This window comes from Aplidium turbinatum, chromosome 8, assembly GCF_918807975.1.
Source record: "Aplidium turbinatum chromosome 8, kaAplTurb1.1, whole genome shotgun sequence".
NCBI classification, from domain to species: Eukaryota; Metazoa; Chordata; class Ascidiacea; order Aplousobranchia; family Polyclinidae; genus Aplidium; species Aplidium turbinatum.
Window position 1 is genome coordinate 29,651,791 of NC_137479.1, and position 27,892 is coordinate 29,679,682.

The 27,892-nt window shown below is 36.0% G+C and overlaps 1 protein-coding gene across 1 annotated transcript; it reads left to right on the forward strand.

The window, feature by feature from the left end:
• Positions 1-27,892, forward strand: LOC145775143 (uncharacterized). Its single transcript, XM_082586372.1, has 7 exons — positions 1-340; positions 13,137-13,329; positions 15,758-15,893; positions 17,609-17,816; positions 23,417-23,739; positions 26,186-26,390; positions 26,957-27,892. The coding sequence occupies exons 2-7, from the start codon at positions 13,194-13,196 to the stop codon at positions 27,464-27,466; spliced, it is 1,518 nt and encodes a 505-aa protein (XP_082442498.1). The 5' UTR covers positions 1-340; positions 13,137-13,193; the 3' UTR covers positions 27,467-27,892.

The window sequence follows — 27,892 nt, forward strand, 5'->3', positions numbered from 1 at the left end:
CATTTAACAATAAAATATTTTTTCTACATCTACCGGTATAACTTGCAAGGTAAAAGTATTTTTTGAAGTGTCAGAAGCTGCATTAAGGCTGTTGCACTTTTAGCTTAACGTTTTGGTTTTACAGGGTGTTTTGTTTTCTTAAGCTTTACTTCAAAGTGAATGTTACTGGTTTACAACCGGTAATCTAGTTCTAGAATGGTGTAACCTTGCTATGTACCAAGATTTCATTCAGCATTTCATAAAGAAGATGTCTTGTTTGAACTACCGACATTCTTGCTTTGAACATTTCAGATAAACAAAACTCTCAAAGAGGAATTCTTTGAAATGGCTGAACATGGAGGTTTGTCAGAACGTAGCAAACTTTGCTTTGCCGTTATTGCAATTGGAATACATTCGTTTACTATGATTAGCAATGGTGCAGACGTGCTGTAAAAGTTTTGCAGATGTTCCAAACAAGGGAATGTTTTTCTCCAAGGTCTTTGCATAGTTTTTTTTTTTCAAAAGTTATGTTGAGCCAAATGTTAAACCTTGAATGTACCAGAAACCATGAAGCATTTAATGCCATCTTTACCCATGTCTTTAATTGCTGTGGTAAGAACCAGATAAAGTGATCAGCAGGCCACAAGCTTAAGAACGACCACCAAAAGTAAGACAAACAATTCAAAAACTGACCTCACAAAGTCAAAGGTCAGCAAGTAATAAGCGAACATTGAGTAGTGTAATAGGTATATAATCAATTAACCTGCCTTTAACTGTAGGCCATAAAAATGTTTGTCTTATTTGTAGCCTATTCCATTTGTGCAATGTGCAGTCATATTTTGTTTATTGCTAAAAAATTGTGAACAGTAAACAAAATAGCATTTCTCATAGATTGATTAGCATTTCATTTTTAGCATTTACAATCCCGCAACTATAAATATCCCTGACTTTACAGAGGTAGCTATCAGCAAGTGTAACCACTAAGTAACCAGCATATTACATTTAGATACCAGTATAATAAATATTTTATGACAGTTGCCAGTATTTTGTTTGTGATTTCAAATCGTTGCTGCTTTATGTTTCCTTTCTTTCATTCCAAGCAAAGATGAAGCTATAACTTGATAGACCTGTGTTTACTATTAGTTATATTTCTGCTGTGTTCTGTACACTGCTGGGTTGATGATTGTTTATGAAGTTATAAAAGTTTAACTAGGTAGTAGTTAGCCGGTATTGTGCAGTAAGCATTATAACATTTCATTAAGCACCAGTAACCTATGAAGGCTTTCTGAGTACTGCAAAGTTGTCAGTGAGTGATGAAGCTGTTAGACCTTACCTAGAAACCTATTAACTAGTGTTACACTGTAAATATTGCTCCGTTTTGTTAAAGATCATAGTAATTTTCTTATGTATGCTGTGATTTCTGTGAAGTAGTTGCAACATGTGATGAAGTTATTAAACTTCGTCTACATAAGTCAGCACTTATGCACCATTTCAATAACAACTGTTTTTAGCATGACCAATGGTGTTTGCATATGAAAAAATAATTACATGTAGAAAAGTTAATTCAACAGTTAGATTACAGCAACTACTGCTCATAATAATTGTGCTTCTTAAATTCAACAACCACAATGTTCCAAAAATAAAGCAATTAATAAAAAAAATGTTTTAGTGAAATATAGCATGATTAACAACAGGTTTCTAATAATAGTGTATCTTGTGTGAGTAGGCCTAGTTAATAAACCATGTACGCCATTCTGTGCTGTTATGGATTAACACTGTTCTGTTGTGAATTGAAAGTATATCACTAGATTGGTAAACTATTGTTTTTATCGTACTTAAGTTCCTGATTATGCACATTTGAGTACACTTGAGTTTTCATGTTAGCATTTTGATTGGGAACTTGTTAGCTTTTTGAAAGTATTGTATAGGTGAGTGGTTTAATCAATCAATCACTGGTTTATTTTTTTTCACAAAATATCACATCAAATGCACTGGTACATTACATAAAAGTGAGATAGGAAAGAAGCGAAAGACCTTATGAGGTCACCAAGTCAGCCTCCACCTCGGCGATCCTATAAGGCAAAACATAATTACCACTTGGTGAAAGTGTTAAAATGTTGTTTGTTAAAGCATTTGTGAATTCACTTTTTTTTGCACTTCTAAACTGTTTTGCTATGTTATGGCTATACATTTAAAAATAATAGGTTAGTGAAATTTCAAATGCCAATTGTAATTTTTGGAAAAAATTGCTTCTAAATGTAGGTAACCAATTTAAAATTCTCATAATTTTGTCAAGTCTTGTCCGATGTAAAAAATTGTATGAACTCAATGTGATAAGCATGTCAAATTTTGATACCAGCTTCTACTGTGTGATATAAGATCTGGGTTGAATGACCCATACGCTTCATGACCGTTGCCAGTATGTTTGGAAATCGTTAACACTTTTGGCTTTCATTGCAAGCAAAGGTGTAGCTATGACTTGATAGACCTGTGTTTGCTCTTATTTACATTTGTATTGTTTTCTCAACTGGTGAAAAAGTCTAGTGAAGTGAACCACCTTTCCATATCAGTGCAGTTAACATACACACTACATTATCATAAGTCTGCTTGCCAATAAGGGGCTCAAAATTATTTTGGCCCCGGGGGCCCACAAAGGGCTTAACACAGCACTTTACTTCAGCTTTCTGGTGGTCAAATAGCCACTTCAGCCACCAAACAGTAAAGTAAGAATTTAGTTTAGTCTAGTATAGTGATTTCCCTAACCATGAATATTACCCGAAACACGAATTTCAACATAAACAGGTTACCGGTAATATTTGTTTAAACTCAAACTGAAATGGCACAGGTAAGAAGATTGCTATCCCTGTTTCTGCACTAAAAATTGCATTGCACTGCACTAAAAACTGCACAAAACCGCTTTTCAGATTGCAGCAATCAGCAAATGTTTGATCGAGGCCCAAACACCTTTCCCAAATCAAATTGAAAACTTTCTGACTGTCTGCACTACCTTTGCTGTAAATTCTCTTCTGGTGAGCCTAGAATACTCTAGCGCCATGTGACAAATAAAAGTTCAAAAAAGCAGCCGCTAGATAGAGATAGTAAGTTTTGCGGTTGAAGAAATTTTAAGATTGCGCAAGATTTGTTAAATGACCATGCTTAAATGACATCAATAAAAGTTTGTAAACAACCTTTATTTTCATAACATAGTCGATGAAGGCCGAAGGGGGCCCGAAAATAAATTGGTACCGGGCCCGAGAAATCCTGTCAACGGCCCTGTGCTAACCACTGGCTACCCTTTGTTACTTTGTGACATACTCTTTATGATGACAATGGTCAGGGCTTGCTCGAGATGCGCCAAAGACATTTCTAGTCTACTGCACAGAGAAAGAAAAAATCGTTGTGGTCATTTGGAAAAAAATTGTACGGAATTTACATTTAAATAAATCATTTCATTTTCTCATTTTTTGCTTTAAGGTTTTACCAGATTTTGATGGCTGATCATTGATAACAATTTCTTTCTTAAACCTTTCCGAATTTTGAAGACTAGTTAAAATAAAAGTTGCCAAATTGCTTCTTTTTATATGTCAACGTCTGTAGGTAAACGGTAAACCAATATAACAAACCAATTTTTCTAACTGGGTTCTAACCTGCATTTTAAATCACATGCCTGCGCGAAGAAAAACAGATTTTTCTTCTCAAGTCAGCGCAGTTTCTTGCTTTAAAATCATTCTCAGTAAAAGCTTGACTGATAAAGTCATAGCCAAATATAGCATTCACAAATTGATTAAAACGCAGATAACATCCAAGGTAATTCGGCTGTAAGCAAGACGTGATTTTACAACTGGTATGTCAGAAAGACGACTTGATGATAGTTTATTTCAGAATTGGACCAGATGCAGCAAAATATCAACAAAATGTTATTAATACTTCTCCAGAGAATTGTAAGTTACAAGTGAATTTATTTATTCCCACGTTGTTGGCACTGTCATAGTTTACATAATGTAGGCTAATTTAACCCATTTATTACGTTATTCATTATTTGTTTATAGATGCGGAAAATATCTTTCTCTTTCAAAGCTTCACCATACATCAGAGCACTTAGAGACTACTTCTTCGCAATCAGCAACAAATCAAATCATTGCTAAATTGAAACACCAGTTAAATTGATGTTTAATTCTGTTGTGTCTCGTTCATTTACGGTTTACGCGACTTAGAAGTCTTTGAACTGGCTTCATGTTCAGTGGAAGTTTTAAAGAAATCAATCCTCCTTTTCTGTGCATCCATGTTAAAGATGCCGTTGATTAAACGCAAACTAACATCATTTTTTTGCTTTCGAACCATTAATCTTGCAATTAAATCAATGTAAGTTTGAATCTTCAGACAAATCGTCAACTGATCTAAGTTGATGCCCAATAATTCCCGTGTCCACTGCAAGACATGTCTTTAACTTTCCACAGTTCAGATACTTGCTCTCGATTGGTGTTGATACCGCGCTTCTCGAATCTCGAACAGGAGCTCTCATTAGATTGATTTTTGCCGTTTCGTCATATGCACATGACTAGGGAACTGCGTTTCAAAAGTTTCTAACAAAACGCTATTACCGCAACAACCAGCATCATCAAACTGAAAAAAACGTTCGATTTACACTTGTAAAATCATTGGGACAACTTACAATACACTGTTATTACAAATGCAACACAACAGACAACTGGAAGCAGAAAAAGGGACGTATGGTCATAGAGTCAGGGGCTCCCATTATTTTGGCATGTTATGAAGTGCCATGTCTTGCCGACACACAGCCGCGTGCTTTGGAACGGTGTCGAACCGACGTCTTTTCGAGCGTCGCGTCGTTGCACTTAGTACTGACGAGACGTGTACTGATGAGACGTGTATACTGATGAGACGTGTATACTGACGAGACGTGTACTGAGGAGACGTGTACTGACGAGACGTGTACTGACGAGACGTGTACTGACAAGATGTGTACTGACGAGACGTGTACTAACTGACGAGACGTGTACTGACGACCTTTACATGACATGTATGTGCTATAGGATGACATCAGTTTGACAACAGAAGATGAAGTGTGTTCAGCGTGTATTGACTGAAACATTTCCTATGTGAAGCGAAGCGTTTAAATCGTGAGAAAGTAGATGCAGAAAGGTTAATGGAGTTTTGTGGAATCTGTTAAAGCAAACAACACTGGCAACACAATATCATACGGGATTTAAGGGACAGCCTAAGATAGAATTATGTATGTAGAATGTACCATGTATGAGGAAGCATATGTGAAAGCCATCTGCCAGCAAGCATATTCTCCGCTAACAAATTTCTTTTTATTAATTAAACGTCGGCATACGTTGAATCAATAAGAAAGAAATAATTTGCTGGGTTGGACAGTGTCGGTTAATTCCATCCAACGATTCATTAAGAAAGACGTTGTACACTACACGATTTACAGGCTTTCTGGTAGGCTATAGTTTATTTCCTTGCAGTTGAACCCATATAAAGCGTGACACAATTCTGTATTTTCATGTTCAACAAAAGTTGCGGCGATACAAGCATCTGGTGCCTGATCAGTAGAAAGCGTGACCAACTACAAAGAAATATCCAGTGACCCTTAACGTGTTGAAATTGTTCTTTGAGTCAAAATACTTATTCACTAACTTTCTTGAGTCAATAATAGTAAAAGTGTACAACTTGATTTGGATTGAATAACACTGTGTAGTATTTAGTATTTAACTATTTAGTGCATACTTTGAAAGCTAAGTTTCAAATAGAAAAATGCGTATTTTTGCATTGAGTTAACTCGTGCAAATGTTGATTTGATGCAAAATAACCTGTTATTATTGTTTGCTGGAATGTAATTGTCTGCTGTAAATTAGTTTGAACCATCACAACATGTCGCAAATAATATAATCTACATTTATTCCGTTTATAGCTTGGTTTGATGTTTGACCAGTCAGTCTGATTTAAATTTGATTTCTGATCATTCGAAGAGTCACATAAGCGAAAGTTAGTAAAAGGCACTCAAATAAAAATTAAATTCTTTATTTCCGTTGCTTCAACGTCTGTAGGTAGTAGCCATGACCGTTAAGAGGAAAATTTAAGCCGATACCGGTGTGATCCCCCTTCAAATCGAGTTTTACCTTTAAACCTTTAAACCTGAAAACCTTAAACTTTAAACTTTAAAAGTTTAAACCTTAAACCTTTAAAAAAATTGTCTTCAAAGCAGCAAATGGATTAGATTCCTGCCTCCTATATCGGTACTTGTAGCAAGATGTTGTATTTGAAGTATAGTTCGTAACCGAGCATGTACTTCATAAGTTCATTTTGAAGTCTAATTTCTACTCAGTTAAATTTGAAATAAAATGCAAAGTTATGAAAAACACGATGAAATTTCACTTCTCAAGAAAATATTTCATTTGTTTCGATCTCGTACAAACTCTTGGAACTGGGCAATTATGACGTTTTGAGGAAAAGAAAATCGTCAGACTTTCACCGATTGCAGTCACAAGGAAGTTTAACCTGTTATCTTTGCAATTTCAATGCAGAAGTTTGAAGACAACAATGACAAAGCATTAGCGTAAACTAGAAAGTAAACTTAATTTGGTCAAGGTGGTTTGATATTGGCCAGATGTCGATTTCGATGAAACAGACCATTTCTCGTCAAGCTGAAGAAAATGATATATAGACCATGCTTTTATCTTATATTCTTACAGCTTACTTGAAAAGAACATTCAGCATTAAAGTCTGCATTCACCTAACCAGATATGATTGCACGGAGTCGTGAGAAAAAACAATTTGTTTAGTTCCGTACGCAATGCTGTTAAATAACGCATGTGGAGTATTTTTGTGAGCATCAGCGTGGTAAAAGAATTGTGGTACGGCCCGTAATGGACGGTTTGGTTGGTTGGCAAAAACGGCTATTTATGTTGTTATTGGAATTAAATTGCTTTAATGAGATGTATTATTTATGCTGATAAATTTTGCAAAACATCCTTAACTTTAAGATATTAAATTTTTAAATATTGATTATCTCTAGGAGAAGTTTCAGGGTTGCAATGTATAGAATCTTGACATTGTAGTTTTCAATTTTGTGCCTTATAAAAAAAATTATAAATGTATATGTGGCATTCTATTTTTCTGATAAATTCTTTCACTTTTCTAAATGTGAAATAAGTATTTGCTATCCCAAAAGTGGAACTCGAATTTCGCTCTTGCTCGCCTTGCGACAGAACGCAGCGTGGATTGACTTTTGGTGGAAGGTTTTTTTTGTTTTTTCAGGTTTGAACAGAAAAAGTAGGCTTGATTTGAAAGCTTAGAACAGGGGTCACCAAGCTACGGCCCGCGGGCCGGAACCGGCCCGCGAACTGATTGTATCCGGCCCGCCACGTGCTGCGGAAATAACAGCTGCACTACAACTGTTAAGGAAAAAAGTTACCAAACTTTTTGTAAAGGACTGACGTTGCTGTTGAGCTACACGCAGCCTGCTAATGATTTTTGAGACTTCTTTGTTAAAATTCTTCGTTCTTATAGTTCGTTGTTGTATGCTGAATTTGTACATTTTCAACCAGGCAGCCTACATGTTGGTGTTCTGTTTTTATCATTAGGCTACCACAAATGGGGACAGCCTAGGCCAAATTTTGAAAGATGTAATGTTTTTTCAAGAGCACGATGCCCTGTAGTGTATCACAGCAGGGGATAACTTTTCCAGCAACCTTTCGATTTTCATCACAACTTTGCTATTCCACCGCTAACTTTGTTATTTATTGTGCTCAATTAAAGTCAATCGCGATTCTAAATAGTTGTATATCTTTTCGCAATTTGCATCTGGCCCGCAGCTGTTACTCTTGCAGCAATCCGGGCCCGGCCCTCAGAGAAAAAAGTTTGGTGACCCCTGGCTTAGAAGAATGAGTGTAAGCTAGAGAATCATAGCCTTAAGAAGGGCCGTAAGGATTTCTATTTATAACAGCTTGCTGTTCATAATCATGAGAAAAATCAAGAAGGGGCGCCACTCAGCAATCAACGTCATGCCTTTAAGTGTCCACAACCACATGTTCTTGAACGGTGTCGAGCCGGCGCCCTATCGAGCATCGAACCGTGGCTTTCACCACTCGGCTATGCATTGCGACCACCTGTAGTAGTAGATAATGTATATCGTGTGAATTCCTGTTCTGGTGTTAATTAATAATAATAATTTAATTTGACTTATTAACGATTTGAAAAACAAATTCTTGAAAAGGTGACCACTTTTCGTAAAAGTAATACTAAACTTCGTTTTTTATGGCTAGCTTTGATTAGCTGGTATATATTGAATGCTATACAGTCGTATGCGGTCAACATTCACGCTTGGTAAATTGATTTTGCTGCGTGTTAGCTACCATGCTCTTCAATATTAATCATCAAATCTGTATTCTTGCAAATTTTATAAGAAAAAATTTCTCATTTCCTGGTTTAGTGGTGCGTCGTTTGTTTCTATAGAGCTGGTATATTTTTGTTTCTATAGAGAAGTTGATGACCAATATCTAACTAATTAAATAATTACAATAACAAAAACTAAATCAAAGTAGTGAGTTTGGCTCTTTAGGATTTCAGTCGAAAAATCTGTCGTTTGATTTCTTGGCCACTTTTTCTAGTGGCTTTGTTTTTGCTTGTTTGCTGGAGTAGGGTTGAACTTTTGGCTTAAAATCTTATGGCTGATTAACTGCTCGCTCAAGCCTGAGGACTCGGATAGATGGACAACTACCAAATGTAGTAATTGAAGTTTTGAAAATACTTTAAAGTAGGGGAGAGTTAGAAAAAGTCAAGTCATATTACCTAGACAGCAAATCAACTATTTTTACATTGATTACGTATTTGACATATTACGTATTATATATGTTACGTATTATTACATTATTGACGTCAACAGACATTGCGTTAATGTAAAAAACGGTTGATTTGCTACCTGGGTAGGTTGTACTTCGACGTCGACTATATTGGTCAATGGTCATGTCGAATTTTAATGACCCGTGAAATTATTGAATGACGTACATCTGCATGTTGCTTTGTTTCTTTTTATTGCCAGAAATAACAAATATAGTAACAAATATTCTTATCTGTGCTACCTTCTGTTAAGAATCATCATTGACACACAGAAAGACTGTTTTAAGAATGTAACATGCAGAGCATATTACTTAATAGCATTGGAAAGTAAATTATTTATATTAATATCATTTGAATATAAGTTTTGCAGACATAGAAAGTAGGCTACTCTTTGCAACTTTCGTACATTGCATCTCTTCTGTGATAGTTAGGCTATTAGCAGAAAGCACATCGATGATTTTATTGGCATGTACGTTCACTGACTCGAAAACTTGTGGTAAATGATAATAATTTTTACACTTGGCAATTTGTTGTAAAGTTCAAATCAAAGTTGCGAACAGCAGCACAGCTATTTCTAGGAAAAGTCGCAGCCAAGTTCGATTCCCACCCAAAGCACCCGGTGGTCGTGACAAGATACTTACATGCCAAAATCGTAAATACTGATTGAATGACTAGCTTTTTCGTTATTTCTAGTCTTTTCTTGTGTTTACATCTGTGATGTTGTCACAGCTGACACAAAAGGATAATTATGCTGCCTGAACCGAGACGTGTGACACAAAAACTTTTATTTTTAACAATGCTGGCATGCAACCCATTGACAACCTAACACAAATTCAACTTGCAGACGTCAGCAACTTCTGTCACCATGGCAACCATTGACATTTTCTGTGCTAAACTTAATGGTTGTTCATTTACGCACGTGTTGATTATAAGATATTCTTTTTGTACGAAACACGTTTAACGGCGTTAAGCCTATAACAAGCACAAAATTGCAGGGTGTTTCATGCAGTGGAAGTAAAGTAGCTGCCACGCCAACTCTCACAACTGAGGTAAAACCGCATTTGCGTCTTGGTTCGCACTGTCGAAACTTTTTTCAGAAAAGGCACCAACGAGTGGACTTTGCGAGGTTTTATGGTACATCTCCAGCCGGAAAATTAGTCAGTTTTTACATTGATTTAACGTCTGCAGACGTTGTAAATGTAAAAAATAATTGATTTGAAAAATCGTCATTATTTGTATTTATAAAATCAAAAGAAAGCTATTCGTGATAAAAGTTACAACAGTGAAGGTTTCAGACCTTTACAGTTCAGATAATCCTCTGGAGTCGATAGTCCTAGAAATTTTCTGATTAGCTCCACAATTAAATTCCACACTCCTGTTCATAGAAGTGTAAATACGATGCGGTGAATGCTTTCACGTTGTGCTGACCTTGTCGTCAAAACGGTCATTTTTGCATTTTGCATTTTTGCAAGTCTATAGACGTTGAATCAATGTAAAACGACTAATTGTTCTCTTTGGAGGTGTTTGATAAAATAGCAATGAATAACATTTGGAACAATTTTAATGAAACGATTTCAAGATCAAAATTATTCGAAATTCGTGATCAAATTATAACATTAGTTTACGGCTGCTCGAAACACCTCACAGACGACGACGCTTTAACTCGATACAACAATATTCTATCGGAAAATTCATTTTTTAATGAATTGAAATTCCGGTAGCGAGCCACATTCTTATCGTTTTCTGATCAGTTTCCAAATCGATATTAGCTGATGGTAGTGATGAGGTGGGGTATTCGCTAACAAAGCTGATTAAGATAGAATCGATTTATTGATCGTCAAATTAACAACTATAGCCGTAACATTTCGAGCCAAAGTTGCGCTATCCATTGCTACTTAGAACAAATATGTGACGACAGCGCTCTATTGATTTGTTGTCAAGTTCTGTTTGGGTAAATCTAGTACGGAATCAGTCAGATTAGGTTTTCATAATTTAAATGAACTGAAAAAAATAAATGAACTTTTTTTCCATGTTGAAGTGTGATGATTGGTTTGTAGGTTAAGAATTTGGGCACGGTGTACTGCTTCAAGATTATGTCTACAGTTGCGATCATGTGGTGTGGAAGTAAAATTACATCACTTTTGGGCAGACCTGCTAAAACTAGTTAATGAAGTTAAAAAATTCCGAAGCTTCATTAAATTAGATCAGGAGTCATGATTTGTGTAACACAAGTATGCTGTTTTTTCAGAGGGCGATCAAATGTTGCACAAACGTCTTAATGATGTTTAACAACGTTGAGTGAACGGTTTTGGTGTAGTGGTTTTAGTTGTGAAGCTGTCAGCAGTCAGTAATTTTGGCTGTCAACAGCGCTCGAGTGTTTTACGTGCAAACAATTTCTTGTAATGGTAAACGCTTGAAAGATGTAAATTAACTTGTTAGCTAAAATTTGCAACTTTTACACGAATACAACATCACCAGATAAAAAATCAATGAAATCTTTATTGTTTTACAAGCTGTAATGGAAGTGCGTTGTCAATCACCGAGTTTACTTTCATGAAAAAGTTTCAAAGAATTTCGCCTGAAAAAAAAAAAAACAAGTCTAATTCTGTATCCTTTCAACCTTGAAAGAAGTTAGAGTTGCATTAGAAGGTTTAGATTTCTTGGTTTAAGTTTTGCTCAAGGCTATCGTTATACTTTGACTTTTTGAGTTCAAAGTTAAACGGATTCGAGTGTGAAGTCTGGTGTTTTTCTGAAAATACCGTAATTAATTAGTTAAAAAAAAACTTCATTTTCTTTAAGTGATGAAATTAACGCTGATGTTTCTCAAGCGCTGTTCTGGTTCCTCGATATTATTTTCTTATTTGCTGTATTGAAAAAAAATTGACGCCGCGTTTTTCCTCTCAAGCATTGTGATGTGTATTACAACGCTTACATCAATTGTATTTCTTCACGTCAGTTGCTTTTGCTACCCACAAATCAACCGTTTTTTACATTGATTCAACGTCTGCAGACGTTGAATCAATGTAAAAAACGGTTGATTTGCTGTCTGGGTACTTGGCAGTTGAGTTTTTGCGCTTTTACTATCCAAAGCTAAAGGTTTTCGAGACTTTCATGATTGTTCTAAAACGTGGTAAAAAATAAGAAATGTAGGTTTGTAAATCCAAAGTAGATATGTGTTGTTCATTTAGTTGCTGACATCAAACGAGGCTGTGACAGCAATTTCTGTGGGAAAGTTTTTCAAAGGTTGCAACAATAAAACAGAATGAAAACTTAAAAAATAAGACAAATCGCTTCTCTTTTCCTGTGAAAGAAATCGCCCTTTTGTCTTTTGAACTTCACCCAGAGAGGAAACAAATTTGTGATTCAAATATTATCTTCTACATCGTTCAATTTTATTTGTTTACTGCAAACAAACTCAAGAAAGAATATTAAATCGTTGTTTATGTTACTTCAATTGAACATGGACTGATTGAAGCTTGGTCCATGACCGGTTTGTTTGCTTTGCTAAGTTCAGTTCAAGACTTAAAAGGTGTTTATATCTAAAATGAGAAGGTTTTGAATGCAAACAAGTTTTTAACTTCCGCTTCATATTAATCATATTTTAATTTGAGGTTCACCTTTAACCAAAGCGACCTGCGCTTGGGTGGTTGTATTCAACTTTCTTTGATACCTCCTGCCGTGCAGAGCACGTAGACATGCAAGAAAATTGAGAAACTTTTATGTCATACACACATTAAATTTTCATACAACACTGTAAAACAAAACAAATTTTCTGTATAGTAAAACGCTTTGAAAAATTTTGTATTTAAATAAGAAAGTTGAATTTATTGTTGAACCGAGAAAGTTGCTTTTGATGTCACTTTAGTTATGTAGTTAGCCCAAGAGGCGATTGGCTGACAAGTGGTTGGCAGTTCATATAAATTTTATGATGAAAGGTGAGAGTTTTAAATGGTTACCGGGACGATTATATGGATTTTAAAACTTTCTTTGTGGATTGCACCTGTTTTGCTTGGGATCTCGCTTTTGACTAAAGAAAATATCGGATTTCAAAGACTCCATTCTAAATATAAACTTAAATGATGAAATGAACACCCAATCCGGAACAAATTTAGAACAGAGGACAAGCAGATAGAGCAACCTAACAGTTCATCACAGGTTGTAACGTTCTTTACTATAAGTTTCCAAACTTTAAGTCACAGTGACCTGAAGTAGCAGACCTATGACTGTAATTCATAGGAACTACTTCGTTCTTAAAAAAGTTTGAATTGTAATATTTTGCTTCATAACAGGTTAGAGCTCTATAACCAAATGACAAATCTAATAGTTTGAACCGTGGGTTTGACTTCATGGATGCTTACGTCTTCTCAAATGATTCGACATCCAGCACTGATGACATCACAGCAGAGAGTCAAGCGGTGTCGATGAAGACGAAATTGACGTTGATCTGGACATTCGTTGGCTTGTCCGTGATCGGTGGGATAGGTAGGAACTTTTGAATTGTCTTTACTACTCTTGTATCAGGGAAGTAGCCAGGGGCTTAAGGGAGGAGCGATCGGCCCCAAAATTGCATCTCCCCCTCTCAAATATGTTCTAATACTATTTGGCTACAACGTTTTAAAACCACAATTATAATTCATGCTGAATGACGCTTGCTTCCCCAACAGTTGCTTTTGCCCCCCTAAAATCTTCTTTGTATCTACGTCACTGTCTTGTATGTCAACACATGATAGACACTAAATTTATCAGTAGAGACATTCTGCACTACTGAACGGCAAGTAAGACACTGATCGATTGAAATGGCAGTGCCTTACCTGAGCGCGGGGGGGGGACATGATAAAGCATCTTTTTGTAGTATTTGAATCTTAAGATCGGTTTAGGCCTACCATTAGCATACATACTTATACAATACAACTTGAACGTTCCTGTTTTAGGAAAAAGAGACACCTTTGCAAAACTTAGATTTTTTCAAGATGTAGATATGTTTACTTTGTCTTTTCATAAAAAGAAAAAACATTTCAGCACCCAAAAAATTTTCAATTTTAATACTTCTAGCTACATTAAAATTTGTGGGGTAAAAATGCGTAGAAAATATAGAGTTCAGCAGACCAGGCAATATCATAACATGAAAATCAAATAATCCTTCGTTGGGTTTTCTGATTGAACAAATTTGTAAAGATTTTTGAAAAGGAAAATGCTCTAAAAAGTGGGCACCGGCATTGCCTACAACGTGTATGAGTTCTGATTCAGTGTGTGTAGCTGTGTTTATAGCAGTGTGTGTAGCACAGTGTGTAGCACAGTGTGTGTAGCTGTGTTTCCGAAGGTGTCCCAATAACTATGTAGGTGTCCCAAGTCCCAATGTTTACACAACTGAACTTCACTGACCTAATTTTTGACTGAAAACAAAAGCTCAAATGGAAGCTGAAGATTCATTTCATGCATTTCATTTCATTAACATTTTTATCATATGCAAATATTTTATCCCGTCCGGATCCTAGAGTTTTAAATTATTTATTTTCCTTTGCCATATCAAAATATTCCATTATATCTGATATAGAAATATCAATAAATCAATGTTTGCACACACCTCTTATGTAACTAAGAAATGTAGCGTTGTAGCGTGGAAAAATCGCTAAAGAGAGGGTAGGGCGGCTATTACACCCTGGTTAGAGGTGAGCGGTGTTTTCAACAACCAGCTTAAGTCGAGAGCCGAACCAGGATTGCTTTATTACAAAAAAAACTCTACCAAAATAAAAGGTTTATACTACAGTATTTTAAAATTTTTACTAAGAGCTTATAGGCCACTTATTTGTATGTTGAAACAATTTTTGATAAAGATTCAATATTCTGAGACATAGCTACAAAACTACCTTGTTGAAAGGTAATTCTGAACTACGGTAGCTAAAGGAGCCATCAGCACAAGACGTTGAAATAAACACAAAGTAGGTTACAAAATTTGCGAGTATATTTTGATGCAATAAATAGTGTTACGTGACATAATGGTTGGGTGATAAAATGACAGATTCTCGAGCCCAATTGTCTACGTGTCCAGTGGCATGGTATTATTGTATGTTTATTTGATTTCACCTGCATGCAGTGAAAACACAACTCAGACAAACAAAACTCGGATGAATATTTCATGCTCATTGAGCTCAATATTGACTTGCTGTGTAAACCACCAAAAAGACAAAGTAATCTTAGAACAATTTAGAGTTTAGACGGAAAAAGATGTTCTACCATTGTATTTCGTCTGCCGGACATTGTAGAAAAGCTTTTGAGCACTTCGATATCAGGTTCCTACTTCCACATGTTCTTGGATTAGTTCTAAGATGGCCTATAAAATGTTGCCAATTTGTCAAAGCACATTTTAGCAGTTGTTAAAATTTGTTAAAATTGCACACAGAGCAATTAATATATTACAAAAACAATCGGTATTTTATGAAGAAAACGTGCTGCTCTAATTACATTTTTGTGAAAAACATTTTCACAAACATTGTCAATCAAGCTATAGACTACAAGTATTTGAAGAAGTTATCCTATGATTTGAAATGTGAAAATTGTTTCAAACTGCATTTTAGGCCTTTTGATTTTAGGCCTTATGATTTGAAATGTGAAAATTTTTAGGCCTTATGATTTGAAATGTGAAAATTGTTTCAAACTGCATTTTAGGCCTTTTTTTCTGGGAGAGGGATATGGAGACATTTCCCCTTTAGCTTTTGTGTAAATGCAAATACCAAGTAGTCGCTATCCAATAGGCTACTTTTACATAAACAGCATAGGCTACAATAGTATGCATATCACGTAAAGTTTATCGTTTGTAGAATTTTATAACAAACTAGTTGAGAACTATTTCACTGCTGACTCTAAAAACAATTTGTTTTAGTTTTGTTTTTACTGTTTTTCGCTGTTTTAGGAAATTGCTGTTCCATCCTTCTTTTGATTGGAAAGAAACAAAGACGGAAAAAGATTCTTTCCAACACTTATCGAATCTACATCATAGCTTTGGCAATTGCTGACAATGGGATGCTTTTTTTTACTGGAATTTTAAGGTAAAAAATAAACAAAAAACATTTGTTGGTTCACATAACGCGACCCATTGCGATGCACCCAGATGAAACAGTTGTGACATAGGTTAGTTAGGCCATAGTTGGGCTTTATTTGAAGCATTGCAGTTTATGGCGTAAACAAACAACATTACTAACTTTTAACTCAGTAGGTTAATGTAACTTCCCAAACTGAACGCACTAAGTCTACTTCCCATCTTGCCTAAAGCTAAAACTGCAACCGCTAACCCGCTAATGACAAGTCCTGAATCAACTGTAGAAGCTTGCAAGAAAGAACTCTGGTTGTAAAGTTGGGCATGGGATGAATTTGAACCATGCAGGATTGCAAGTGCAGTGGCGTTTAGATTTAAAAATTGCTGTTGTACGAAGCGAATTTTTTTGGTAGAAACGAAACTCTTCATAAAGAATTAACTTGAACACAAAACTAAACCAACACAACAAATTTTATGTCGAAACAAAACATTTTTCTGCTGAACACCCGCGAGCTTAATTAATTGGTAAATTGTTTCGTTCCATATTAAGTGCACTAAGTTACAAAATGATGTGGCCTAGCCTACAGTAGACTCCGCTGGTTAAGCCCCACGGTTAAACCCACCCGCTTGTTAAGCTTAGTTTGGTCTGCTTCGGAATTACTGAATGTATAGGAGCGGCAGAGAATCATCCCCCGTTTAATAAGCCTAAAATCGTCCTGTCCCAAGTTGGGCTTAATAAGCAGGAACTACTGTATTGTTGAAATTTCGAAATATTTTTGCTTCGATTACCTTTTTCAGACATAAATAAAATCCAATAAAATTCATACGAGTTCAAATTGAAATCCCAATTATCGTGAGTTGGTATCGTAAACGTTTTCAAACAATCTGTAAAGTTGTTTTTGTAAAATACCTTGAAACTTCTCTTCACTAGCTGTGCAAAAGCTCAATGTAACCGACATTTTATTTCACATTTAATTAAAATAATAAACTGGATTGTGGTGAAAGAAATGGTAAAAGAATCTTCTGGAGACGTCAGTTCACAATTTATTGCAATCCTTTAGCCTAGGTTTGAATTAAACTTGGCATTCATTAAATTTTTTAAGCATTAGATTTTAGGAGCTACTGTATTGATATTTCTTTTTAAAAGAAACGCAAAATGGATTTTGCTTGTCCAACCTAAAGCATTTGGGTAATCTATCATTTTATAATGTAATGTAATTTTAAAATGGACAGCTTTCAATTAACAATATAGCCTGATGAGAAATCTAATACAACAGCTGCAAATATGCCTAATGTGATTACTGTATCAGCATAATGCTTTCAAAAGTTGCAGCGGTCATAGGAATAAGACCAAAGTGGACCAGATAAAATTAGCAAATAATTTAGTTATTTTTTAAAATGTCCGTAAAAAGTCATAACTCTTCAAGTGCACCAAAAGATCAGATTGACGTTTAATTATAGTTCACAACTGATATAGTTAATAGAAAGATTATCTACGCTTACCAGGCCTGTCATTTTCAATGTAATGCCCCATTTTTGGTGATTAGTTTTTGATTGACCATGATGATTATCAAGCTGATATTTTCGAGAAGTCAATGACTCAAAAAACACATAAAATGAAATGAAAATTAGCAAATAATGGTTGTTGGGCTATGGGCTATTCTGAAAACAAGCGTAATTCTGAAAAAGTGTTCAAAAAATCGAATAACAGTTGTCGACCCGTTTCAGATATTCTGTAATTTCTTGGATCTATCAAACCAATCAACCTTCTTGGATATATGAGGTTCACCTGTGTCGATGGCACCGCTTTTTCATGCATGCTTCCCACAATGCAGCAGTGTGGCTGCTTGTTGTCATGGCGATAGACCGGTTCGTGGCAGTGTGTTTCCCTTTCCGTTACAGAGAAGTAAAGCACAATTCAAAAAAGGCTGTGCAGGTAAGGGTAACAACTTGCTTAATAATAGGTTTGTAATATGTCATTTTTGGCAATATTGGCATTTAAATACCTTGGCAATAATTTTTCTCACACCCAGCATGCCATATTGATACGATTTCGTGACACATATAGACCCAATGACTTATGAAGGGCAGCAATGGGACATCCCCTTCCAACTGCCGGAAAACATCTCAGGCTATAGATATTAATTTCTTACTTTGTCAAAAATACGTCAATTGAATCGAATGCCCACCGTTACAATATCCTACATACGCCACTGTATAAGCCTATATTTGTGCAAGATCGTTGAGAGAATGATTTGGAGCACGGATCCTCGGGCCCCAAATCAAGGCACTTCCAAGAAAATCGCACCATAACCAAAGAACATGCGGAGTTTCTTTAATTCTCTGGTCCCTTGGTAATTTTATGGGTCCCTGAAATTATGCGGGGCCTGGGCCAAAAGTACCCCTTAAAACCCCAGTCAACCTACTGTATTTGTATATTGGTTAATTGGCGTGTGAATATCATTTTACTCCAAGTTTGCGTTTATGTTGTTCTGTTTTCGAGGTGATTTCTGTCCAGTGTGTGTTTGGAGTTTGTAGCGGGACAAGCTCACTCTCTACAATTGTTAAGTTTTATTTATATTACGGTGACACCTTGTCTTAAATAAGCGCATGTTTTTTTTTCGGTGCCTCCAAAGTGTAGCTTCGATATAGATAAAAGTTCGGCTATGTGTTTGATACAACATACTATATTTGTCTCGGTCTTTTGTCAAATATACCGTAGTTATGCCGGTACTATACTAAAAATAAACTTGATTGGTGGATTTATTCTTATCACAGTTGGCACTTTGGTTTTCAAAGCGCTCTGCATGCTGCCACATCATGTTATTGTTTCTCAGACTGTTTGACTGATTGTTCAAGCGTCTTCACTTCTTCACTCTTAGCGTCTTCACTCAAACAGAATGATTCAAGAGCGATGTAGTGCATTTAAATGACTGAAGTGAAAGTATGATACTCATGAGGGTGCTTGTTTCAATGTGAATGTTGTTGACTTCTCGTTCTCGAACAATCGTCCGGCAACAAGAAGTCGAATTGGTTCAATACGAATCGAATTAAGTTTAGTTAATGAAACGTAATCAAACGGCAACTTTTACTCAAGTTATTTTATAGTTTTTTTTGTCTTAAACCGTGTTAGAATAGAAAGTTAATGATGGAATGATGGAAGACTGTCTTCGATCCCATCATCCAAATCTTCCATTCCATTCCATCTTTGACAGTTTCCATCTTCCATCGCAAAATATGCCTTTCATTCCACTCCAACTTCCATACCATTCTACCCCATCTCATCCCTTGTTTGCAGGAACCTGCACGAGCTGCCTAAATCTTACAACAGCTTTTAGCTGAAAAGTGTATTTTTAAATTGAGTTAAAAGTTTTTAAGTTGGGTGATTACCTGTAAAAAAATGAATTCTTTTATGAAAACTCAAAAAGGCAAACTGTTGATTTTTTTTTGTTTTAATTTGGTAAAGTTGTTTGATTTTTCTTTACTGAGCAACCTGTAATTTAATGACCTAAAATTCATTTTCAAAATATCAAGAAAATATAACAATAGAAACATTTTCACACCATATCAATCATAGATTTTCTTTAAAGAAGAGACGAATTTAACAAAACTGTTAACTTTTGTTTTGTTTCACAGCAGCTGATAGTAGCAAGAATTGACAGCGATAGACGCGCTTCGTCCATGAGGCTGGGCTCATCAGTACCGCACCACTAATTCTGGTTATTCATTAAGGAAATTTATTAACCTAATTGGGCAATTGCAAATCTTAAAATTGTATTTTTTTCCACTCATTAAACAACAATGCTTTTATGTTATCACAATGTTCCACCAACAATGGATTTAGTACTTTGTTATGGCACGCCCTCTGCTTTGACCACTTCAACAAATTTCCATTGGTCAAGCAGAAATTATGAAAAGTATTTTAAGATAAACGATGTTAATTTATGCAAAAAGCGTCATTTTTGCACAAAAATCTCCCTAATTCCACCGACTTAGTGGCTTAGTCAGGAGTGAATCGAATGTTTACCTCTGGGTCTGCAGATGTAAGCTCAGCACTCCGTCTGGTCACACTAAAAAATGACCTCGCACTTATACCATTGAGGCAAAAGATTTACGTGTTTTTTTGTGCAATTCGTGTAACAATGTAGCTACTCCGCTACATCTCTTTCCGACCGCACTGAAACTATCTTTTAAAGTGCTGAAAGCAACGAATATTTGTGATGGATAACTTACAGCGATAAATTAATAAAAACACACATTAGTATAGATATTACTATAAATTTAACGTCTCGCCTTTTTCTTTGTGATCTATTTTCGTATTATGAAAGAATGCAAGCGATTATTTTGATGCACATTTTGCAGCTGTTGCTTTCACAACTTGTTACTACAACGACTTAAACGAGATTAATCGTATCCAAACGAACAGGAAATAGAAAATTTTTATCACTTGCATTGTAAGAGATTTACATTAAAACAAGTCTGTATTGTGATAAATTAAAATGTATAGAATCTTAATGAATAACCAGAAAATGTATAGAACCTCATCTGCTAAAGTCACGTCGCACAAACAAAAATTCATCCGCAAGCAAAGCATGTCAACACAAAACTGACAGACAACGTCACTAATGCTTTACCCCAGACGGAAAATCCGTTATTTTTTACATCGATTTAACATCTACAAACTTTACAGTGTACAGACGTTGAATTAATATAAAAATGAAGGATTTTGTGTCTGGGAGCTTCTGTCTGTGGCATTCATCATCATCGATCGAGTCGTAAGTCTGTTGATGAATTCAAGTGTAACAATCTTAACGTGTGCAGTCAGTTATTGCAGATCTTACCATGGCTACTCATGCATGAAAACCAGTTTGTTGACGGGAAGGTCCAGAAAGTACTTTAGAACCCGGACCCAAAAGGATTTTAGGGACCCCTAACCTTATCAAGGGGCCAGGGATACTTGAAAATACCACCTCTTATTCTTTGGATATATGTTGACTAGGCCCCGAGGACCTCATTGGTACAGGGCCCGAATTATTCTCCCACCGGCCTGATGGAAATGACTTACGCGTCAATTTCTTTGACAATACTTGTAATGTTTATCTGATGAATGTGAAAGTAAAAGTAAGAAACATACAAGCCTTTTTATTGCTTCACTAACGTTTCCGCGCTCCGTAACAATGAGCTTCTTCAAAATGAGTGACTTACAATAAAAATTTTCGTTGCAGTGAAGCAATAAAAGCATTTTATATATTTTTTTCTTGCACATTCGCATTCATCACTTGATTGTTGCAACTATTGCTAGAAAAGTGAGTAATCCTGATAAACACCTCAGTCAGGGCCGTGTTAACCGCCTCCAGTACCCCCCGGCCAAGGGGGGTTCACGAAATCTTTCTGTGGTTGTGAATAAAAAAAAATTGAAATGGTAGGCTAGCTTAAATGTTAAACAAAACTTCTACCCCAATCTAAATTTAATTTGATGAATTTGGTTACATAGCTACAAAGTGTGCATCTTCATAAAAAAAAAAGATTGCTTCTAAAAATACCTAAAAAGTTACCAAAACAAGGTTATATTTGTCAAAACTTTCTGGTTGGACAAGCTCCCCACACCCCCTTTCCGTTTCATTTATTTAGACATTAAGTTTTGCATTGCATTGTTCATTTATGTTACAAATTTTACTTTGTTAAAACTTTGGTCCTTTCCAAACTTTTTTCTAAATCTCCTTCTGCATTGTCGGCATAATAGCCTATTAATTATTTTTTTCTATAAAATCTTAAAAGTTGTTTACTCTTTGCTAAAATGATGAATGTAAATTTTTCCCCACGTTGAAAGAGTTTGCCGTCCTAAACGCTTTCTGGTCCTATTTTTTAGAGCAATCACTAAACATAGAGGCCCACCAGTGGATTTCGGGAGGGGCCCGAGATGGTGCTCATACGGCCCTGACCTCAGCTTTTCGGGTTTGTTATAGGCCCATGGCTTTTTTGATCAATGCTTGTGCTGGATCTTGCATATAACGTGATTGCATTGAAAACATGAAAAAAATGTCAAACTAATACTTCTTCTTCAACAGATTGATCAGCTGTGATCTCCCTTATGAACTGCCTCCATTTTGTTCTGTCTTTTGCTTTTATTAGTGCTTTCGGCATGCTTTTTATTCCTGTAATTTGCTTGATATTGTCAAAATATTTTATTTTTTGTCGTCCTTTTGCTCGTTTACCTTGCACCATCTCAGTCAACATTAAATTTTCCAACGAGTTGCTTCTTGCAATGTGTCCAAAATATCTCAATTTTCTAAGGTTAATGTTGTTTATCAGACTCCATTTATCGTTTATTTGTTGGGAAACAAATTCATTTGTTTTTCTTTCCATCCAGCTGATACGTAATAGCCTCCTGTGACACCACATTTCAAAACTTTTTAACTTTTTAATGTCACGTTTTTTGCATGTCCAAATTTCACCTCCATATGTGGCAATTGGGAAAACGAGAGTTCGCAGCAATCTTAATTTTGTGTTTTTACCAATTGATCTCTGTTTCCACACCGTTGTTTGTAAGTGATGTCACAGCTGTTTTTGCCATAGCAATACGTTGTCCACATGTAAGGATCTTCCGCCAAACATCTTATTCTGACCTCATCGTTGAACTCATCTTGGAAAACTAATACACTGTTAATACAAACTAATACACTGGTTATTATTTCGCAGTTATAAAGCAGCATTGAAAGCAAACGAATGTTGGCATTCAGGTCGTTTGAGAGAAATTACCTCAGTATTGCTGTGATATTATTCTTATCAAAGCATTATCACTCTCTTTATCCATTCCGTGTGCTTTTTCCGCAATCCATTTTCATGACAACAGATTTAATTTCAAGCATACATGCTCAAGTATGCGTGAAATAAAACAATATCTATTAAAAAGATAAAAGAAATGTTGCTTGTTGTAACTGACTCGCAGAGTAACCTTACAAATGAGTTGTCCATTGATCGTTTTTTTCACAACAATGAGGGTAAGATAAACAAAATGTTGACGATAAAAGATGGACGGATTGAGAATCAATTATCTTGGTCGTCACTCAATCGCCTGCTTTGTCAACAAATAAGACGCAAGAGATGAATCAAAAGCAGAGAACGCGTCAGTGTTACGGCGTCATACAGCTAGCAATGTGGTAACAATCGCATTAAACAATTTAAGAGATTCTAAAGCGAGATTTTCCGAAATAAAAGTAGAAAACTTAAAGCACAGTCGGCATCGCAAAGTTATACACTAAAAGCTTAGTTACATTTTGTAAAATCCATACTGGGTTGGATGCCTGTCCGAGAAGCATCTACTTGGTACCTGGTCCAAATTGTCCTCTCAACAGCCCTGTCCCACATGCTCGCGGCAGGAGTCAAACTGGCGTCCTTCGAGTTTTACCACTCGGCTAAGTTGCCCACACTAAGCGGTAATGATGACTTGAATGAAGTTACATGACTGCGAAACAAAGAAAAAATCATGAAATATTTTATGATCCCATATTAAATATTTCTACGCATTTATTCTAGATCACCATCATCGTCTTTGTCTTGTCGTTTGTTTGTGCAACCCCATTTCTTGCTGTTGGTCCATTGTACGTAAATGACGAAGAACACCGAAAGTTACCGAAATATTCCAAACAGCTGCCCAAATTCTTCAATGATTCAATAGTTTCTCTGGGAGATAAGAGATTTTATGAAAACCAATGGATTGCTATACAAAATTCGACTGAAATATCAGTAAACAATTTTACGAATGCTTGGAGCACGAAGACAAATACCATCACCCCAGTTGCTCTGTACATCAGTTCTGACACGAACTCCACGAATTCACACGATCCTGGCAATAAAAGGTAAGATCTATGATAAAGCTGTTTTTGGCTTGAGGATACTTAGCTTAGCATGGTCAGTTTGTATGACCATTTTGGTACTGGCCAAATATTATCATGCAATTAGTTTATTGTGGCGAGAAAGGTTAGTGTGACCCATGACCTATTAAGGGGTCTACCCAGACAGCAAATTCGTCATTTTTACATAGATTCAACGTCTGCAGCAATGTAAAAATGGCTGATTTAGCGGTCTGGGTAACACGGATACATATCGCGACCTATGAAAAAAGGAGAAGTTCAGAACTGAAGAACTACTTGAAAATAGTTTTGAACATTTGTTGAATTTCTCAAAAGCAACAAATCTACAAACATTTATCTTCCCAGCCATTCAGTTCTTGTTTTTGCATTGACCCAACGTCTCCAAACGTTAAATCAACATAGGCTACACCGGTTGTCAAAAATCAATGTAAAAAAGCACTGACTGACTGGGTGGTCGCTAAATTTTAAAACAAAGCAAAACGGCAACTTTTCCTGGCTAGGTAGCTCGCTGGAAACTCTGTACTTCCTTAATTAGTATCTGTAAAGAGTTCAAGTCTGTTCCAATTGAGCTCATTCCTTTTTTTTAAATTCAATTTAATACGACCAATCATCATCATCATCATCATCCGTTCAGTCGTTTACGACTCTCGGTCACTCTAGACGTCATCTTTCTCCACATATCTCGATCCCACGCAGCCTCCTTCAATTCATGCACTCCCATGCCACTGTCATTTACAATCGTGTCAAGCCATCTTGTTTTCGGGCGCCCCCTTCCTCTTCCTCCGCTCACCAAACCAAGCATGATGTCTTTTTCCATTGATTTGCTTCTCATTATGTGGCCAAAATATGAAAGTTTCTGCCTGACGATTCTAGCTTCTAGGGATAATACGACCAATACGACCAATAGGCTACTCAAATATTCCCAAGCTTAGAAATAAACTTTCGTGTTTCAGAGAAACTTTTACAATAATATCAACAAAGTAATTAATCAAATTCAAATGAAATTTGTACCCAACTCATTAGTTAGTTTATTTTGGCACCAAATTGAAATAGAAGTTTAGTAATTGAATCCTTTGTTTACATTTGCTTCTCGCTTTATGCAGATCTGCAGTCAACTATATGCCAAAAGCAAACGTGCAGGTAATTTTTGACTATTGAAGAAAGCCGTTGACATTAAATATACATCCAATTTGTCGGAACCGTGATAAAGAATTTAGTTTGTTGCCACCAGCACAGCTTCAATCAATCAGAGTTTAAAAAAGTCAAACCCCCTTTATTTAAAGAAAACTTTCATGAGAACGGCTTTACTGAGACTGTGAGAGCCAAAAGAAACGAACTGAGAGAACAATTAACATAAAGCGCCGAGCAGAGCAAACGATAATGAGTGATCGAAATATTGTAAACAACATTTATAGAATCAACCTGATTTCGCAACACATGATAAATGTCAGTTGCTCCATCTTGGTTTAGTACAATTTGTTTTTATTTTTTTATTGTCACAGTATAGTTTTACTCACTAGATGACGCTGACGAGAGAAGTTGTCCCATATTATGCAAACCATGGTCAGGGAATGGGATAGGATGAAATGGAATGGAAGATGGAATGGAATGGAAGACAGATTTTAGCATGGAAGATGGAAAATGTCAAGGATGGAAAGGAATGGAAGATCTTGTTGATGGGATGAAAGACAATCTTCCATCATTCCATCCCAATTCGACCATTACCTTTCTAACGCTTTATCAAGACACGCAAAATATTACGTTGCTTGCTGAAATAATTCGAACGGTGCGTTCAAACAATAATTCAAACGGTACGTAATCCTTAGGAAAATACTGCTGTTAAATTTTTAGCTTAAATTTAGCCTATGGTTTTTAGGTTTATTTATGGCATATTCAACGCGGAGATCACAAAACGTGAAGATGGAAGAGATTTCTGAGATGGAATGGAAGATTTCTAAGATAGAATGGAGATGGAATGGAAGAAAATCTCAGGATGAAAAATGAAAAAACGTCTTCCATTCCATTCCATCCCATACTCTGACCATGGTTGCATGCTCTTTCGTTTTTTTTTTTTTGCAGAGCTGGGCATTTGTCAATTGAGCTATCAAGGATGGATACCATCAACAATTCCATGCGGCAATTCAAGTTTTTCGGAAGGAAAAAATCTCGCTTTTTTCAAACCACAATGCAGTCCATTTTTTCATTATATGAAACTACATACAGTATATTATTAACATCTGCAGACGTTGAATCAGCGTCTTAAAAGGGATGATTTGCTGCCTGGATTATGGCTTAAATGCTTAGTAGAACTACAGTAGGCTAGGTAAAGCACATATTGGAGATTACTCACTCATTCGTTTCTCAATGTTCAATATTCTTTCAGCCCATTTGATCACAAAGTTTAGCAAAGTTACATTTGTTTGTTTTTCAGGATTATATGTGGATGTTCATTGACAGCCACCATAGCGGAAAAGTACGCCTACGCGGTCAACATTGTTTTCCACGTTCTACTGGCGTTCCTCATCCCTTACTTTATCTTAATCTTCTTAAATGTTGTAATTTTTCGTTGTCTTCATTACCCTAGTAATGCGACACCCCTCAGTGGAGCCAGACAGAGATTACATAGAAGGATTACGGTAAGCTGAAGATTTAAATTATTTTGTTGTAAACTGAAGTGCAGGCTACCTACCAGCGACTAATACAAGTCTGACGTTTCTCAATGGTAAAGATTATAACAATTTCCATTTTGCATGTTTATTTTTTCACTTTTTTACGGTAATATTTCACAATTTCTACGTTTTTAACCGTTTGAAAACTAACGTCTTGAAAGTCATTTGGCCCTACAATCTGATACCTAGGCTCAAAACACGGTCCGAAACTTGTTACAAGCGGACTATTCATCTAATCTCAACCAAAGTGAGATTATTAGATTAAAAGAAATTCATCTTCAAACTTCGAAAGCGTAGTTCTGCAGTAGGAGTTTGGCATACTTGTAAATGTTTCATAATTATACTTGTCAAACCAGTGACGCGGTCCTTGCCAACAAGATTGATACAGGCAGTTTAAAGTTGTCAGTTTTAATTTACATGAAAGCCTGTTGCTTGTGTTTCATGTCAAGTAAAAGTACCACATCATTTGGCATGAAACTTTATTTGCGTTGTATTTGCAATCTGCCTCCCATTAAGAACTATATTGCTTTCAGGTGATGATGTTGGCTGTATGCTGCACCTTTATTGTGTTATGGCTCCCGCAAGCGTTCCTTTTGATGAGTAGTTCCGATGCTCATTCTCACAAGTGCAATGACGAACAAGTTATTCACTCTCTAGCGGCACTTTGCGGTCTTTCAAATTCAGCTTTAAATTTTGTGTTGTACTGCATGACAGTGAAGAAATTTCGCAAGGAAGCTTGGAGATCAATTCAAAGTATTTGCTGCTTTTTCAACGTTAAAAAGACGTTATCTGACATCCCTAGTAACAAAGATATAGGGATGTCCATTTCCAAAATGCGAAGCAGTTTTGTCACCTACAACGGAGAAGGGTCAGCCCTTACAGAATGTGTGGGCAGGTCGTACAAAACACCGAAACCTGGCAACAAAGAATTAAAGCGATTACATGTAATTCCTGAATTAGATGCAGAATCATCTCGCACTGATGAAGAAACATATCAAGTAGAAAAGAAGCCCCTTGCTACAAACTCCAAAGATTTTGGTTAAAACAATACAAACAGAGTAAATCTTTTTGTTTTTCATTGCACTCAAGCTTCTGACTATTGCTTGAAGATTTTAACTAACTAAAAATGACTGAAAAAAAATCGAGTTTTATTGCCATCTGTATGTTGCTACATGTCATGGCAAGCCACAGCCACATGCTTTGCGTGGGTATCAAGCAGATCTCTTTGAACATCGGTAAAAGCAACAAACTCAACAAAAGGTACAACTCGCTGTAGGGCTATGTTGGTTTTTTTTTCTACTTTACGCATTCAACAGTCGTTCAAAATTTGTGCAATTTATATTTTGATTTATTTTTGTATTTGTAATTCATTTTTTATTTTTATTTTAAATGTTGTTGTAACTGTACTTGCGATGCTATGGTACTTCAATGCAAATCGAAGTTCTTAAAGTAACACGACTTAAATTATT

Coding starts and splice junctions, on each gene's coding strand:
- LOC145775143 (XM_082586372.1), top strand. CDS start 13,194: ATGGATGCTTACGTCTTCTCAAATGATTCGACATCCAGCACTGATGAC. Junction 13,330..15,757: donor GTCCGTGATCGGTGGGATAG/GTAGGAACTTTT, acceptor TCGCTGTTTTAG/GAAATTGCTGTTCCATCCTT. Junction 17,817..23,416: donor ATTCAAAAAAGGCTGTGCAG/GTAAGGGTAACA, acceptor CATTTATTCTAG/ATCACCATCATCGTCTTTGT.